Below are 19,186 nucleotides of genomic sequence, written 5' to 3' on the forward strand. Positions count from 1 at the left end.
TTTTTTTTTTTTTTTTAAAGATTTTATTTATTTATGTGACAGAGAGACAGCCAGCGAGAGAGAGGGAACACAGCAGGGGGAGTGGGAGAGGAAGAAGCAGGCTCATAGCCGAGGAGCCCGATGTGGGACTCGATCCCGGTACGCCGGGATCACGCCCTGAGCCGAAGGCAGACGCTTTAACGACTGCGCTACCCAGGCGCCCCACAAGTGTATTGTCTTATTTATGTTCAAAGATCTAGGTTAGGGGCACCTGGGTGGCTCAGTTGGTTAAGTATCTGCCTTTGGCTCAGGTCATGATCCTGGGGTCCTAGGATTGAGCCCCGAGTCGGGCTCCCTGGTCAGCAGGGAGCCTTCTTCTCCCTCTCCCTCTGTCCCTCCCTCTCTCTCCCTTTGCACCTCCCCCTCCCTTTGCCCCTCCCCCCTGCTTGTAACTTTGCAGGGCAGGAAGGAAAGGAGAGCAGGGAAACTGCCCTGCACAGTGTATGGTGCAATTGTGATTCTCTCCAGTTTTACAGATCCTGACCTTGGGTAGAACTCCAGTTGGGTAAAAATTTTGTTCAAGGGCATACAGGCCGCAGTGAGGTTTGTGTCACATTCCAGATCTCTGGTGCATGTGTCAGATGGCTACTGTTACGGTTTCAGACCCTGGAGGAGGACCCTCCCCCATCTACCATGTGTCACCAAAGGGACTAGAGTTACCTCATTTTTGAAAAAGAGCCAGGTTATAGAGGTCTTATGTGACAATTCAGGAAAAAGTAATTCTACATACATTTATAGGCTGCCAAAACTCTGCGAAAATAGTCCATTTCAATACTCATTAGACAATGACTAATAAGAAACAGAAGTGCTCAACAGGGCAATAATATAACTTTGTAAGATTGTTTCAAATAAACGGGGCTTTTTAGAAACAAGGTGTCAATGTAATTCAGAACCACCTTGCTGAGGCCTAGGTGACATAAAGGACAGCTGTGTTGGGCAGACAATGACTGAGCTCTGTCCAGGTCCCCTCAGATCCTGTTTCCCCGTTTGTTGTTTGCTCCTGGCTTCGTTGGGCCTTTGTTTCCAACACCTTAGCGCTCCTTTGGAGGCCTGCCCTAGGGCCTCTGGAGCATGCCTTTCCAGCTGGTAAGGAGAGCCAAAAGCCCTGGGAATATGTTCCCCCGGGCAGCCCTGAACTTCCGACAGACAGATGCAGGAGTATGACAGCTCCACCCCTTTGCCTGGGGTAGGACAGCTCTATGGCATAAGTTCTCACACTCCAGAGCTCTCTTGCAGGATCAGGAGGATACCTTCTGTGGGACTTGAGATCCCATCTTTGTTCCCCCAGTTTTTTCTGGAAATATTTTCTTAATTAATCACTTATACACAAATCCTTATTTCAAGAGTGGCTTCTGGAGGAACCCAACTGAAGACACATGTCTTTTAGAACTGACACCCCCGCAAAACAGTCCCCATGTTGACAGACTAGCCATCTTCGTGGTGGCAAGGTTTCCAGCCTCAGCTGGAGTCTCAACCCCGCTTGGTGGTACTTTCAGCTCTTCGCTGCTCTCTATGACTGATTTCTTTTTCAAGACCCTTAGAAAGGTGAGGCGGGCTGTCAGGTGGCCTCCATTTTCCCCGTTCCTCCTCCCCAACCCCACAGACCCTCTTACGACCTTTTTGGGATCAGCTTAGTTCTTTCTCAGAGTAAAGAATATGTGTTCCTGCCTCCCCTCATTTGGAATTTGGTCATCAGTGACCTCCTTTTGACCTTTATCACCCTCGTCACTCTGGCTTCTCAACAGGTTGAAATACTGTTCAGGCTGTTATAAGCTACAGCCCCCTGAATTCTCTTCCTGTTGGAAATCTCCAAACCCAACCACTATCCCTTTTTTCCGTTCTTAGTCACGGGTCTAGAAGAGACAGGTCCACTTGCAGCCTCAACTCTTCATTCGTGCCAAAACCTGCAGTGACCTGGTTTTTGAACCAGCCCCCACAGTCTATGGAAACGCTTCCCTCTGAGGTCAACACTGGCTTTCTGATTCATTACTTCACTCCTCCCCCAAAGCACCATGTTTCTCTCTTCCGTCCTCCCACATCCAATCAGTTAGCAAGGCTACTTTTTTTTCGGAGGGAGGGGCAGAGGGAGGGACAGAGAGAAGCAGACTCCTGCTGAGCACAGAGCAGACGGGGGCTGGATCCCACGACCCGGAGATCACGACCTGAGCCGAAACCAAGAGTCAGACGCTTAACTGACTGAGCCACCCAGGAGCCCCAGCAAGGTTAGTTTGACTTTATTACTAAAATACACTTTGAAACTCTCTTCTTGTCTTTATCTTCACTGCCAACACCTTTGTTCAGGGCACCATCATCTCTAGCCTTGTAATGGTTCTCCCTTCTTCCCTGCTCATTCTAGTACAGTCCTCTTTTCAAATGGCAGTGACAGTGAACTCACCAAAGCTGAACTCAGGCAACTCCACCGCTTCTAAGGGTTCCTACTACACTTAGAAGAAAACCAGCATCTCTTGTCAAAATGGCCTCCAAAGGCCCTGCTAGCCTTTGCCTCCCTTTCTCACCTTGCCTCATGCCGTTCTTCTCTACATTTGGGCTGCATTGTTTTTCTTTGAGTCCTGAGGACATACTTTCCTATCCCAGGGCCTTTGCACATGCGGTCCCCTCTGCCTGAAATATTCTTTTCTCGCCTTATCAATCTCACTTCTTCTTGGAGAGATGCTGCTCCTGCCACACCTCCCCCAGCTTATCCTCTTCCTCAGCCGTTTGTTTGTCTTCATATCACTTACTAGGATTTAAATTATCTTGTTTAGTTGTTTACTTAGCTTTGTCTGTACCCTCTTTCCCCCACTGTAAGCTCTGAGGGCCAGAACATAGGCTTATTCACTCTTTTCACCCCAGTGACAGTGGGGACAGAAAGTGCGGGCATTTACTGACGCTCAGGACGTTCAGTGTAAACATGTCCTTCTCTGTGAAGCCTTCAGCGCCATGGGAGAGTTGGGGCAACCTTCTTGTGAATTCCTATAGCAGATTGAAGATAGCACGTAAATCTAATAACCATGTTGTTATTTACTTGTCTCCTCCACCAGACCATGGTGAACAGGCTCCTAGAACACAGAACTATTTCTTACTTATTTTTAAACCCTCAGTATCTAGCACAGTGCCTGAATCATAGTAAGCACTTAATAAAATGAATGATAAATGAATGTATGAATAAATGAATGGAATCTTATTCTCCCAGCTGGGAGTGACTGAGAGTTGGATGCCAGCAATTTCCTTTGAGGACAGAGAAACCGACACCATGTTTGTGGAGATGGAGGTCTGAATTTCACTTCTGAGGCTAGACAGCTCTTTTATTTCTGGAAGGAAAATACTTTGGGGGAAAAAGCTGTTGAGCCATATGAAAGGTGAAACAAAGTTCCCTTTTTGAAATGAAAAGTTTGCAGACAAGTAGATTCTAAACTGTTCTGCATAATTATGTAAAAGTTTTTAAAAAGATTTACTTATTTATTTGAGAGAGAGAGAGAGAGAGTGCGAAAGAGAGCACGCGTGCACAGGAGGAGGGACAGAGGGAGTGGGAAGAGAGAGCGAGAGAAGCAGACTCTCTGATGATCTGGCAGCCGGATGTAGAGCTGGATCCCAGGACCCTGAGATCATAATCTGAGCTGAAATCAAGAGTCGGATGCTCAACCAACTGAGCCGCCCAGGTGCCCCGTAAAAGATTTTTTCATGTGGGTAGAGTTATAACTCTGCACAATACTTCTTTTTGGAAAAACACTTTTTCCTGTCTGTGGCTACTCATGGAAGTAAGGACAGTGTCATAAACATGGCTGCTGCATCACCTTGAAGGACTGGGGTTAAGGAGAGAAGTGGTTTGGCTCAAGAAATCACAGAAGAAAGGAAGTCATTACACAGCATGCACCCCAGGGGACAAACCTTGTCACCTGCTCTCCTGGATTAAAAACAAGCATTGACATTTTTCACAGTTAACGGTGTTAAAAATTAAAATTCAACAGAGAAGTAAATGTTATGGCAAAATAAAGTGTTAGATCATAGGTAGTTTCTTTTTTGTAATTCTTTCTTCCTAGTTAATCATTCTTCATTTATTAATTTTCTTCTCTCTGTCAGCCTACAAAGTCTTTGGGGGGTTACATCTTTATACATAATGGTATAGTTATCTATTAATTCATTTAAAATTTTCCATAATATGGTTTATTTTACTCTTTGCCCAAACTGTAGGCAGACCTATGATAGAGTTGAACTGAGCAAAGAGGGCCCCAAAAGAAGACTGTAATTTGGGGCACATGATAAGAGTCCATGAGGGCATTCAGGGGTGGGGCAATGGAATGAGCAGCCTGGCTTGCTTTATTTATTTATTTGTTTGTTTGTTTGTCTATTTATTTATTTATTTATGGCAGCCTGGCTTTTTCTGTTGGCTTGCATATAAAGGAACAAGCAGAAACCTCTGGAATTCGGAGACTAAAGACCTAAATTAGGGTTCCGACACAGACACTTCTTAGTCATGTGACTTTACATTTTTTGAGGTCTTTTGTTATTTATAAAATGAAGATTTTCTCATTTCTCCTTTGCAACCATGAGATCTAGTTCCAGCTAACGAAGTGTAAGGGGGAGTGTGCTGGGGCTTCTGGGAGAGTGTCTTCCCTGAGAGGAGGAAAGCCTCTTTTCTCACCATCCCTGCTGTTCCTTCTCGTTTGGGTGCTAGTGCAAGATCCTGATTTTTGGAGCTGTGGCAGCCATCTTGGGAACAGGAAGTAAGAAACAGGAGGATGAAAAACTGACTTGCTGAGAGTAGTAAAGAACTAGAAATTGCCTGGGGCTTTTTGACTTAATAAAATTTTTGGCCCAATCTGGAACTACCTCCCTTCAGGTTTCTAGGCTTGTGAGATGACTAAACGACTTTACTCATTGAATTGCTGCTACTCTGCTATTCCATTACTTGCAGCCAATGCATCCTAACTGATAACTGTGTGTATAGTGCTTATGTGGGGCTTTGCGTGTGAATGTGTTTCCTTGAAATCATTGTGGTATAATAGGAGAGAGCTAAATATGAGAGTAGAAACTTGGGGATAACTGGCTCTGCTTTAACACTCTGAACCTTGACTTACTGATCCATACAATTGGAATAATAGCACTTAACCCATGGAGTTCTTGGGAGGACTTGGTAAAGTAACACAAATGAAAATGCTTTGCAGCTCAGCGAGGGCTATATGGACTTAAGGTGTTAGAGATCCTCCTGCTGTTGGACTGGACTGGACGAGAGATAAAGGCATGCAGGCAGGAATGACTTAGGTGAATTCTGTTTTTGCCAACAATCCCTCACCCTGCGCCTCTTTGGTGACCTCCACTGAAATATTCCCAAAGGTCTCAAGCTGTCCACTCAGTGGCCAGCACTGTTTCCCATACTCAAACACTATTTCTTTTCCCTCTCCTTCCGGTTGTTCCCCCCAGTGAGAAATGGACTCACGTTGTGTCCATCCCCTTGGTTCCAGTTAATTGTCACTCACCAATCCAGTTATGTGTTGGTGTGTGCCTGGGGCTTCTTCTGTTATGTAGGGGCCTTCAACTGATGAAGTGACAATGGTAGCGGAAATGGCAAGGGGCTGTGGCAGGAGGTCAAAGACGAGCATTTGGCTTCTTGGTGTTTCCGGGAGACCCCAGCTGGTCAGCTCACAGCTACTCCCCTCTCTGGAAAGAACCTCATCTGCAGATGTGAACCCCAGTGGCCTCCTCTATGCTAGGTGACCTTGCCCCTGGCCAGCAGTTGGGTGATTGACTTAGGCTGGGGGCAATCAGAACTCTGGGATTTTAAAAACTGGAGTAGGAGAAATAGATTTGGCACTCTCTAGGGAGGTCTGAGTTCTCGGTTCTGGTTATCTCTGAGGGTCACTGCCACCCCTGCCACAATACGAAACTTTTCCAATGAACCTCTTTGTCTTGGTTTGCATTGTCTCAAAGCCAGACATGGATACAAGGACTTGGCTGTAGGCAGTGTATTTGGGTGATGACCCCAGAGAACACAAGTGAGGGAGTGGGGATGTGAGAAAGGGAAAAGAGAAAGCCAAAAGGGTATATTAGTGAGCAGGTTCCTGCTGTGAGCCACTGGGGCTCAATTCTGCTGGGACCCCTGGGAAACTGTAGACCACACCGAGGAATCAGTCTACCAGAGGACGGGAGGTGGGACATTTACCACCATCCCCATTGCTTGAGGTTTGTTCCTAGGGTGTCTGCTCCCTGGCACTTATGGGTCATGCCTGCAGTGCACGCAGGCGACCTGTCTTGGAGTTGGAGAGAGCCCCGGTGCAGAGAGGCAGAGAGACTCAGGCTTTTGATGTGTGAGGCTGACAGTGTACTGGGAACTGTCTACAGCTGCAGGAAAACTCAGGCGGGCAGAGGTGATATTGAGAAAGGCATCAACAGCGTCGGCCACACCCCCTCTTGGCTTACACTAATTCTCTTCGAGTTTCTGTCACTTACAACCAAAGGAGCCCCGATAATGCCACTCACCTCAAGTTCTTCCCACAGAGGCAGCCACACCCAGGTCGGGCCAGCCCGGTGTACAAGGCATTGCCCTTTCCTTGACGTATATGACACCATTGGCTACTGAGGGGTCACGGAAGGCAAAAGGACTGTGGCAGAATTTATGTGCTGACTGCAGGGCAAGGAGTCAAGAATGGCTCTTTGTTATTGTCTGTCCATGGAGTGATGCCACGTACTGTCTGGTGAAGAACTCTGAACACATAAGAGTAGCCAAACAGCTGGGGAAATACAAAGGTGGTCACTATATTCTCTCCCCAGTGAAAAATAACTCATTTTGGTGCCAGACCATCTCAAAGCATGATGTTTAAACTGAACTTTAAAGATTCTTTTTTTTTGAAAAAAGATTGATTTATCTATTTTAGAGAAAGAGTACGAGTGGGAGGGGCAGAGGGAGAGGGAGAGAGAATCTCAAGCAGACCATCTCAGCGTGGAGCTGGACACAGGGGCTTGATCTTACGACCCAAGCCGCCAAGAGTCAGATGCTCAACTGACTGTGCCACCCAGGAGCCCCATGAACTTTAAAGATTCTTTTAAGCAGCACATGAATAGAACTGAATAGTGAGCTCCAAACTGACATGAACCACAATTATCTGCTGCCTTCCTAATTACAGAAAGTTGTTTTTCTTTTCACCAACCCGAAAACAAGCTAGTTGCTTCAGTTTGGAATGCGTTCAGCTGCAGGGAACAGAAACATGACTTCAGGGGCTCATATGAACCGGAACTTCTTTTCCTCACGCAACGAGAGGACTGGGAGGAGATGGTTGCTGGTGGTGGTTCAGTGGCTGACCACACTGTGAGGGACTCAGACATGGAGTCACCTTCATCCAATGGATGAATTATAAGTGTGCTCACTCTGTCTGATCCTTCTGCTGAAGGGGACTTCTACGTAAAGATAGTTTCAGAGACTGAAGAAGCAAAGTAAATGAATTGATTAATAAAAGCACTGTTAAAAATGATGAGCACAGGAAAAAGAAAAAAACAACCCTCCTTAACCGCCAAAAACCCAAACCAAACCAAAACAAAGAAAATAAGCACATGCCTTAGGATTTGGCAGCGTTCTGTTTAAAGACTGTTCTGCCTCATACCTGGTCCTGGCCCCTGTCGTACTTAAAATAGCTCTTTCCTCTTTGTTTTGTTTTGTGCTGTTGTCTCCTGTGCTCTGTGATCAAAGTCTTTGTCACCAGTAGAGGCAGTAGAGCAGACAGCAAGGACGCGGCCCTGGCACCACATTTGAGTGGAACGATCTGGGACCGTTTATGACCTACAAAAAGGGTGATGTCTTCTAGTTCAACATAATATAATAATTATCGTTTGGTGAGCATTTATTGAATGTTGATCATGAAAGAATTTTAAGAGCTCCTAAGTGACCAAGCTAGGACTCAAAAAGTGCTTGATGTCGCTGCCCCTGCTAAGAAGCTCAGGGCCATGCTGCTTCTCTCTAATTTTTATTGAACGCTCCTCATCTTCTGGCCTCCAGGTAGTAATGCTAAAGATAGAAACTTTTCCTACTTTTCAAACTTCATCATGCCCCTCAGAACATGTGAGAAAGCACAGCCAGCATCTTCTGGAAGATTAGGAGGGCAGTAAGATTCCGTAGCCACCTTCCGGCTGACATTTGAGCCCTGCTTTCAGCACGGTCAAGCCTTACGGAGGCAGCCAGTATATGGCTTGTATCAAACTCTATATTTAGGAAGAACAACTGTGAGCTATGACAGGAATTCTCTTTAACACTTAGCCTTAAACCGAGTTTCCCTCCAGCCCCGAGCGGGGAGCAGCTCTCAGTACTGAGTGAGGCACGGAGCACTTGAGCTATTTCAGCCACATGCAAAGCACCGGAATTGAGATCACAGCTCAGAGGACACCAGGCGTCCCTTCCACCTTCTGAGGAGCCTCGTATTCTTGCACCTGGCTGCCTGGGACTTTCTTTAGGCAGTAAACAAATACGTAGAGCAGGTAAGCAGGAGGACCCAGCTCGGGCAGCTGGGCTTTCTGAAGGAAATTTCCTTGATACCTAACTTGAAATGACTACTTATAACTTTGTAGGCTTGTAACTAGTGGATGTAGCTTCCTTGTAAATTCACTATTCATTGGTGGTGTTGCTGATTCTGTTTTAGAAACTGTGTGTGTATGGGGGGGGCTATTTGAAAGAATATTGAACTAAAAGTAGCTTTCACTGATTGTGACATTAAGAAAATTTCCACTGTCCACATAGGATAACTGTGACCCTGAACATTATGTTATTTTCATTCTTATGGCCAGGGTTACACTCAGTCAGCTGCAGACCGATTCGGGCTGGAAGCCTAGAAATAATCAGGAGAATTTGTGGCAGAAGAAAGCTATCATGCTAGCTCTCTGATTTACCTAAATGCAAATTATTGTTACCCAGTACAAGTTTAAAATTCTTTTCCCCTCTCCCTCAGCACCGGGCTTGGCCTCAATGATTAAGTTTTATCAATGCACAGATCGATTAACGTGACAAAACCATCTTTTTGGAAGCCCCACTTTGGTCACTGTGTTCCCTGTACCCAGCAGGGTGGAGGGCAGCACTTGTCTCTGCGTGGGCACCACGTTCTGAGACCCGGCAATGATGAGTGCCTCCTGCCTCTCGGCATATTTCAGGCAAAGTGAATAAGGAGTTAGTCAGTTCAGACAGCTGAACATCTTTCTACACCCTTCTCAGGAATTATTTTTAGCTGCAGGACAGAAGATAATTCCCTTTGAGATTGAGCTTTAGCCATTTAATAGACCTTTAAAAAGAAAAAACAAAGCCCCTTCCATCCAAATATTGATTTATTTTACTCTGAATCCCTTATTAAATTAGTGATATTAATGTTGACAAATTTTTAGTAAGTGAAAGAGTCTTATTTAGAAGTCAGATATTAGGTGCTGCCCAATCACATAACCAGCAGAGGTATACTGTATATGACTCAGCACACAGACTAGTAAAGTTCCCCACTGACTTGCAGATCTTCCAGGAAAACCCAACACAACTCTGCTAAGCCGGTAAGCATTTCCATTAGAGTATAGGCTTTGGAAAAGTCAATAGATGTCTTGTCAAACTTTCCACGTTTCCAAATTTTAGCCAGAACCAGGACACACAGTAATAGAGTACTTTAAAGGGTACCTCTTCGGATGAAAAGCTGTGGTCAGCTGTGAGTAGAGTTGTGCATCTACGACATAGCTGTCGTTTTTGGTCGCGGGACGAGGCATGCAGATAAAGAAGGAAGGTGCATTCTACACTGCATCCCTAACGGAGGTGAATGCAGGGCCAGGGAAACAGCCAGGGAACACTGTCTATTTTTATTCATCAGTGTGCTTTGCCCTGATTTCTCTGCGAATAATGAGGACAGCGGGAACGGCTGCAGGACGGATTTACACAAATGTTATATAGCCTGTTTGCAAGGAATGAGAGCTGGGATCTGATCGACTTTCTAAAGATGTTTCTATTGCAGATTGACATATGTGTTCAGAAGGAATTCATATGCAAATGAGATTATACCAAGACTATACAGGAGATGAGGCCCACGGTCTATCTGTTCTTTGGGCTCAGAGGTCCACAAAAAACAAAGCGATCCAATAGTTTAGTGAAAAACGAAATCAGCCTAATTTTTAAAAAATCAATGCAATATAAATAACACAATTATTCATTGCTTGATTTTTTTTTACATTTCAACATGCTTTTGTAGTAACAAAAGAAATTTCCTACTTCCTACATTTCAAATCGATGTATACTAACTTCTTGTAAGTTGCCAAGTGCTGTTGCTTAAACTGTAGCTGTACATGCACAGAGAAAACTATATGCTGAGATGTTTAAAGTCCTGTGAGAATTACTGCTTTGCATGCTTTCTAATAGCTCTTGAGGAATAGAAACATTAAAAATTAAACTACCAAGCTTTTCCTTTTGATATTGAACTGTGTATCCTAGATCTGAAAATTAAAAAGCCTTCATTGACTCTTTGACACTGTGGGAAAGATAGAATCTATCTGAAACATATAATAGAGAAAAACGCACTCCTAGGTGTTCAATTTGTTGTTGCTTTTTAACTTTTTAGCCAAAGCAAAAATAATTCTACCTCGACCCTTCTGGATGGAGGCTATCTATATCTATATATTACCAAAACATGCCGGTGAAACTTAAAAAAAAACTCATTGTTTTCATGTGTGTGACTCCAAAGTCTTACAGTTATATATATTAGAGATTTTTAAACAATTATGTAATTGCTTAACTTCGTATGACAGAGCCTACAACTTTGAAGATCTCAAAAACAATGTTTGTCAGAGTTCTCAGATCTTTGATATGTAAAGTGGTGAGGGGCATTGTCACTACCTCAATTTTTACTCTGTACTTGAAGCTGTAGGTCAGTAAATTACTAAAAAGTCACGAGCTGTGGACAATCGCCACGAAATAATCAATATTTGCATCCTTTAGAGTTCCCGAGGCAGTTTTGGGAACATTATGTCATTTTGATTCTCACCACAACCTAAGAATCAGGTAAAATTTAAGGAAGAGGAAAAGGGCCTAGAAATGTTGAGTGACACGGGCCACGTGACACAGAACGGGTCACAAACGCCCACACCGCTGCCTGTGTTCATGTGCTCACAGGTTAGCACATGCATTTACACCAGGCAGTAGAGGAAAGTCAGTCACCCATTTTACAGTTTGGGTTTAAATAGCAGCATGCTTCCTTCCGTTCGCTGAATTTTCAACTTTTTCCGTTGGGCCTGTCAACATTTCATAGACCCAGCTATGACAATCTTTATACATGCAATAACAGGCCAGAGCCGGGCTGTTCTCCGTCCCCCTTGCGCCAGCAAACCTTGGTCACTAGTCACCTCTAAGGTCTCCCCACGTGAAAGAAAGCACAAGTCCTTTGGGAAGGAAGCCCTGCTACATCTTGGGGAAACGACACAGTCATGTAAATCCTCATTGGCCTTCTGAGGCTGTTCCGTTAAAAGCAAAGCGGACAGGTGAGGCTTGTGGCTGCTTCGGTTTACAGAGCCCGGGCCCCGGACACCCAGAGCGGGCAGATGTGGCGCCGTCCTCACAGCGTTTCCCAGGGCCCCGGGTGGAACAGACACGTGCGCCGCGAGCCGAAGGTGGCGCAGTAGTGAGATCGTAGTCCAGGCCATTTCTCTTTGGGCGTTCAATGGAAAGGAGGAGCTCCCAATGGGCTGCCACGCAGCCCTGGCAACAGCTCATTCAGATCAGAAGTTCAGTTTCAAGCGGAGAGCTTCCGAGGCCCCAAACAAAGGTGTTTTATTCCCACAACCTCTTTGCTTTGCTGCGCTCCGCAGTGGGGGCAGGAGGGCAGGCAAGGAGATGATAGGGCCTTTCAAGTTTCTGATTGCCTATCATTCGATCAGGGGCGAGGCATCTCAGCGTTTCTCCTCCTGAATGATTTATCCGGGCGCTCTAGTGTTCCCTCTCCCCGAGGCACTGGGAAGGAGAGTCTCTAAGTAACTTCAGAAACTGAGACTGAAAGAATATAGAGCCACTGAAAGGGGTGACTGCCCAGTTGAATCATGAGTTAAGTTCTAATTTATCAAGCCGGAGAATCTGAATGCCGCCACCTCTAACAGTTTCTCACTTGTTTTTTTTAGGGATTAAGACCCCGTGAATATGTCGAAACAGCCGGTTTCCAATGTCAGAACCATCCAGGTAAGTAAGGCGTATTTGCATTTTAACATCAGCTCTGCGACTCCTAGCCTGTTCGCTTAATAAATCAGACCTTTTGCGATTGTTCACCCCTAACGTGGTAATTCACTTCAAGAAAAGACTGACTCTTAGGGCACAAATGAGACAGGATCTGAAGCTGGGAAGGTACAACTGAGGAGGGAGAAGCTGGTTTTGTTCACCTGTGCTGAATTGTGAGACAAAGTTATGAACGAGAATTAATTGACCGCCTACAAAATAGCAGTGTTTAGTTTTTTGATATGTTTTTCGATGTATATGTATTTGATATGCTTGATACAAATTTAAAAATTCACTTTCCATTTTTATATCTAACTGAATTTGTTGACGCATCTGTTTAGAACATATCTTTTCTTGTCAAGTGTCCTTCTTTAAGGCTTGGGTATGTATCCTGTAAAGTCTGGCTGCTGTTGTATCTCCTCATGCCTTCCCAGAAAATAAACTGTTTGGTTGCTTCAACTGACTTAAGAGTCACCCCCCAAAAAGGGGAGGGGGAAACAGGCATTTTGGAGCACAAATACAATTATGAAGATAACTTTCAGTATCCGTTTTTACTCCATAGTTAATTTGTTATTCTCGTAAGGTTTCTGTGTTTAACTCTCAAATGGCTCCCACGTTGTGATGCCAGGCAGGATGCTTTATCGTAAAATTCCATCTTTCTCTTGCATCGACACGGAGTCATCTGTGCTACCTCTAAAGGAATGGTTGAACTTTTTCCCTGGACTTTTCTGAATGCCACAGGACATGGGGCACAGTTCCTGAATATTTGGGGTTGGATGTACCATCACAGCATAAACTTAAGTGACTGACCGTATTTTGGAGGGGTGTGCATGTGGCCAGCTTGTGGGGTTAGAAATCCTAGGACATGCCAGTGGTAGAGGTGGGTGGAAGGACAGATCTTCACCTGTCAAGACGAACGCACAGTCTTAAGTGGATGGGCTTCTTAAGTGGCAAGATGTATTACAACCCCTGGAAACTTGTCATTGAACGAACTACCAAAGAAGAGCCTATTGGCAAGGATCCAACTCCACATTGCCACGTTTGGCTCTTTTGCATCCACCTAGTGAATCTCTGACATACCTTGACATTGGTATTGGAATTTATTTTGCCTCCCAGACCTGTGGCATCCTTGAGCCTTTGAGCCTTCTTTACTGGAGTTTGAATCCTTAATCCATACTGGTGTGGAATCATGGGAAAATTATTTTCTCTCTGCCTCTCTTCCCACATCTGTAAAATGGGGATGATAACAGTGTTCACGTCCTAGAGCCACACATACAAATTGCTTAAAACAGCACAGGAAGCCCTCATTAAGTGTCGACTGTTATCATAATAATTATCATTCAGGAATGTTCTTTGTTAATGTGATGAGAAATAATACCATTTAATCACTGCATTCGAAGCTCCCAAAGTGCTATACATAAAATTTCCTTTTTATTTTGCAGGACACAAAAACATAGTCTTTCCTCAGGCTGTCTTTGCCTCTCTTCCTTTTAAAGCTGCAAGTGTGTTGATTTTTCTTCTTTAGTGCTTTCTGGCTTCCCTCAAATCTACACCGAAAATTCACCAGTATTTTATCTACTAATTTTGACCTTGATATATTTTTAGGTCTCTAATATTTAAAAAGCTGCTATGGACTCTTCTCAGTAACTGTTATTTTACTGCATTTAAAAAATTCCATCCACTTTACCAACAAAGGCAATAGAGTGCTTCCTTATGGATGTGGTTTTGCCTCTTTCAATATATTTTATGCCACTCAAAAAGCCTAATTTAATGCACCTTCAAATGAAGTATTATTTCTCGTGGCTAAATAGGATCTGCACTATCTGATATTTTTCTATCATCTCTTCATTAACCTAAAGTGGGGTCTATTAAATAAAATATGACAATGGTTACACTATAAAAAATGGTTTATAGTAGTAACATTATCTAGGGTAGAGTCATGTGTGGAACAAACAGAAACCCCAAATGATGAGGAGGGCCCTCGTTGTTTAAATACCACTTAAAGATGTTAAATGCCCTATTCAATATGTTCTAGTTGCTTCTGCTTTTTATTAGGATCTTATTACCAAAGCAGTTCAACTGTCGTTTCCTGGGTATTTGTGACAGGCACTGTGCAAAGTGCAGGCCATGCAAAGATGAATTGATACCTGATCCCTCTGTTTGAGGAGCTTGTCGTCTCCAGGCCTTACTAGCTGTGTGACTTTGGGCAAGGTGTTTATCCTCTTTGTGCCTTGGTTTTCTCATTTATCAAGTGGGGAATTAATAACAGTAGTGGTCTCATAGGGTTGAGAGTTAAATGAGTTAATACATGTGAATGCTTAGGCCAGTGCCTGGCTCGTTGTAATTGCTTAATAAATATTAGCTGTTATCATCACTCATCAGTCATCATTGTCATCATCACCATCATTACCGTCATCTAGTTCAACAGTTCCCAAAGTGTGTCTCTTGGAATATCAGTTTTATGGGATGTCGTTTGTTAATTAAAGGGTTCTGTGATAAAGTGTTTGGGAAACACTAAATTCAGCGAAGTTGAATAGGATCTTTACTGCAGGATTCCTCAGAGTCCATAACTTGCTAATGGCTCTGTATATTTTCAAGAAAGTGGTGATGTAGGCAGAGTTTTCTAAACATACAGGAACTTCCAAATGAGTATTTTGCAACATAGTACTTTGCAGTGCAAACTTCTAGAAAATAATGACTTAGATCTCTATTTTGTCTGGATTGAGCAAACTTACGCCACCGTCAGCTATACTTAAAACCGTTCGGCATTTAGATGGTTGAACTACTGCACCTATGTGCATCAGACAACATGGAGCCACGTGGTTACAAATCTCTGCCTGGCACTCACTTGGTGACCTTAGTTCACCCTTGGAATGGCCTTGGTTTCTCTTCAACTGGTTCCATCCCCTCCATGGCCCAGACTGACAGGGAGGCCAAGAAGTAGGCCTACCCTTAGAGGACTTGGACACATGTCTTTCATACCTGCATCGAAAAGGTGGCCTTTGAATTGTAAGGGGATTCTAAGTTGACCTTTTTTTTCAGTTGTACTAATGAAATCACATTTATGCCAGGGACATACAAATATCCTGAAGGAATCAGTTGATCCTTCCTTTGCCTGGACAGGGCCTTTGTCTCCTAAGCAGCTATAAGGCTGTATACCAAATGTCAGCCAATCTTTCTAAAAAAGGGCAAGATAGTAAATATTTTAGGATTTGCACATCATTGGGTCTCTGTTCTAACTACCCAACTCTGCCATTATAGCACAAAAGCAGACATAGGCAATACATAAATGAACGAGTGTGGCTGTGTGCCAATGCAACTTTATTTATAAAAACAGGTGGCAGGTTGGATTGGGTCCACGGGCCATAGTTTACTGGCCTTCATTCTGTACTTTCCAGGCTGCTTGTTAAACCGCACTGTTGATGGGGATGCAGTTGCAACCAAGGTAACATCAGCACACTCAGCATAGTGGGGCTGATCCCTTCAGATGAAAGCATTTGACAGGACAGGTGGGGAATGCTAGAGCTGCTGGGAAATCCAATCCCATCAGTGATCTGCTCTGCAAGTCCCTCTAATGAGACCAAGTGACACTGGCCACCGGCAGCCCCTGCCCGTCCTTCCCCTTCCTCCTGAACACACCCACTTTGGAAACCACCATGGGCCTCCCTAGGGCCTCAGCCCACCCAGAGCCAATGTTCTCTGGGTCATCACTGGCTTTTTTTCTCCACCGTTGACCAAAGTGAGCTGAGTATTATTTGTCCTCTCTCATGAGATCTGAGAACTTCATGGTTGAATGGAAAAGAGTCCTGTGCCCTAGTCTTAGCTCTGCTCTGTGATTTCACCCCTCTGGTCCCCATGATCTGCAAAGGGAAGGTGTTGCATTATATGGCCTCCAAGCCTCTGTGTAGCTTCTAATAATCTATGAACTTCCTGAGAATAACTTCGAAAGTTCATTATTAGATGATAATAATAGTCACACTTTCTTCAGGGTTTACTATGTACTTGACTCAGTGCAATGAGAGCTCCATGGATTATAATGGAAGGGTTAGAGAAGTGAAACAACTCGCCCAGGATCGCACAGCTTGTAAGTAGGAGAGTCAGGACCTGAACACTCACTTGTCTGATCCCAAAGCCCATGTGTGGAACCACTCGGCAACATTCTGTAGTCTCATTACTTACCACCCCCACCCTGGCACAGAGAGTGAGGATGGAGGAGTGGGTGGACCGCCTTAACGGGTAATCATAAGTACCAAGCTGGGTCCTCCCTTTTAAGACCTCAAGTGACATTTAGAAAGAGTGTCAGCATTTTAGGGAAGAAGCTAATAGCCCACCCTGATTAAAGTCATCTTAAACTAAGTTGGCTGGCAGTGAAAAGTACAAAGTAAAGTGACTTGGTGACAAGCATGGTCTCAAAGTACAAACAGCCATGGCCACTGAATTACCACCTCTCTGCCTAATTCACTTAACCAAGCTGCTTGTGAAACTGAACCTAACTATTACTGTACATCTTATTTTTTTAAAGATTTTATTGATTTATTTGAGAGAGAGCACAAGCAGGGGGAGCGGCAGGCAGAGGGAGAAGCAGGCTCCCCGCAGAGCAAGGAGCCGCATGAGGGACTCGATCCCAGGACCCTGAGATCATGACCTGAGCTGAAGGCAGACGCTTAATTGACTGAGCCACCCAGGCATCCCTTATTAGACATTTTAAAGGAATGGTTATGCATCGTTAGTGTGTGGTCTCTTATGGGAACTTGTCCATTGCTACCCAATCCATGTGTAGAACAGAACAGATTTCTAGTTTAAAAAGGTCGCCAGATACGTGACGATCCTTGGCACAAAGGAATTAACTATCACTACCCACGTTTGACCACTTAACCAAATACATTCGTTAAAGCTAAAAATAATATAATGATACATACCTTCCTTTGATATCTTATTTAATGATTTTTTATTATATTATGTTAGTCACCATACAGTACATCCCCGGTTTCCGATGTAAGGCTCGATGATTCATTAGTTGTGTATAACACCCAGTGCACCATGCAATACGTGCCCTCCTTACTACCCATCACCGGTCTATCCCATTCCCCCACCCCCCTCCCCTCTGAAGTCCTCAGTTTGTTTCTCATAGTCCATAGTCTCTCATGTTTCATTCCCCCTTCTGATTACCCCCCCTTTCTTTATCCCTTTCTTCCCCTACTGATCATCCTAGTTCTTATGTTCCATAGATGAGAGAAATCATATGATAGTTGTCTTTCTCTGCTTGACTTATTTCACTTAGCATTATCTCCTCCAGTGCCGTCCATGTTGTAGCAAATGTTGAGAACTCGTTCTTTCTGATAGCTGAGTAATATTCCATTGTATATATGGACCACAACTTCTTAATCCAGTCATCTGTTGAAGGGCATCTCGGCTCCTTCCACGATTTAGCTATTGTGGACATTGCTGCTATGAACATTGGGGTGCATATGGCCCTTCTCTTCACTACGTCTGTATCTTTGGGGTAAATACCCAGTAGTGCAATGGCTGGATCATAGGGTAGCTCAATTTTTAACTTTTTAAGGGACCTCCACACTGTTTTCCAGAGTGGCTGTACCAACTTGCATTCCCACCAACAATGTAGGAGGGATCCCCTTTCTCCACATCCTCTCCAACAATTGTTGTTTCTTGCCTTGTCTATTTTTGCCATTCTAACTGGCGTAAGGTGGTATCTCAGTGTGGTTTTGTGATATCTTATTTAAATTTAAAAATTAAGGGGCGCCTGGGTGGCGCAGTCGTTAAGCGTCTGCCTTCGGCTCAGGGCGTGATCCCAGAGTCCTGGGATCTAGCCCCACATCAGGCTCCTCTGCTGGGAGCCTGCTTCTTTCTCTCCCACTCCCCCTGCTTGTGTTCCCTCTCTCGCTGGCTGTCTCTGTCAAGTAAATAAATAAAATCTTTAAAAAAAATTTAAAAATTAAAAATGAACTTTCATTTGCCACTTGTTTTAATGTAGAGTCAGGCCTTTTCTTTGATCATGGATCTGCTTCTTTCTTATATAAACTACTATAATACAGTGTTTATCATTTCTAACCCTGGTTTCTTTAACATGTAGCCAGAAGTTGAATGTTAACAGACTGACTCTAGAAGGGGTTCAGTGCTACCTTCAGCTGATAATATTTGCTGCTCTGACCAGGGCCCCATATTGGTAACACGAAGCGAGTAGTCTATATGTTGGCGAAAAGACGTCATTTTTTGAGGCTGACCTTTACAAATACCTCAGATATATGGCCTGCCCTCAACCAATTGTACACATTATCTTAATAGCCATAATGCATTCTTGAAATCTGCTTTTCCCTGGATAACAAGACTACAGTTGAGTCATTAAGGATATTACTGAAAAGAGCAAAGTGATGAGAACAGAGAGAGAGAGAGAAGAAAGCCTTTCAGTATGAAACACCATGGGTGATGGACAGTGGCTGAGTGGGAATTTCTCAAGGTTGTGTTGGGAGGGTAAGTTGTGTATGTTCTGAATCCTTTCCAGATTTCGAGAATCCCTAAAGACAAAGAAGTTAAATTCTAGTGATATAGAATTGTATTTTAAAATAGGTTGGACTGTATTTTAGTTGTTAGGTTCATCTGTCTCTCTTAATTTAGGCTAACAAATCAAATAATCTCATTTTCTAATTAGTTATTGAGGAACCTCTTTCTGAAAGTGTTCTATGAAGATGCTAGAAATCTCAAAAGGTCATGTCCTGCTCCATTCAGAGAAGGTTTAGGACACTAAGAATAGGGAAGTGCAGAAAGAAATACTTCAAAATGCAACCCTGTAGGGTTTCCTCTGCCTGTGGCCTGGGAGGATGGCATGGGTGGTGGCGGCTATAGATTCTGGCAGGAGCAGCTGGAGACCTTTGAAAACTAAGGATAAAATCAGTGTGTGTGTGTGTGTGTGTGTGTGTGTGTGTGTGT

General features: G+C 44.0%; 1 protein-coding gene across 1 annotated transcript in view; it reads left to right on the forward strand.

Moving 5' to 3' along the window:
- The first annotated feature begins 12,169 nt into the window (after positions 1-12,169).
- SMPX (small muscle protein X-linked) overlaps positions 12,170-19,186 on the forward strand; it is a 17,070-nt gene continuing 10,053 nt past the window's right edge. The window contains exon 1 of the mRNA XM_008696437.2: positions 12,170-12,208. Within this exon, the coding sequence (XP_008694659.1) occupies positions 12,170-12,208 (39 nt within the window). The remainder of the gene's footprint in view (positions 12,209-19,186) is intronic.

This window comes from Ursus maritimus (genome assembly GCF_017311325.1).
Source record: "Ursus maritimus isolate PB19 chromosome X unlocalized genomic scaffold, ASM1731132v1 scaffold_X1, whole genome shotgun sequence".
In the NCBI taxonomy this organism is placed as follows: Eukaryota; Metazoa; Chordata; class Mammalia; order Carnivora; family Ursidae; genus Ursus; species Ursus maritimus.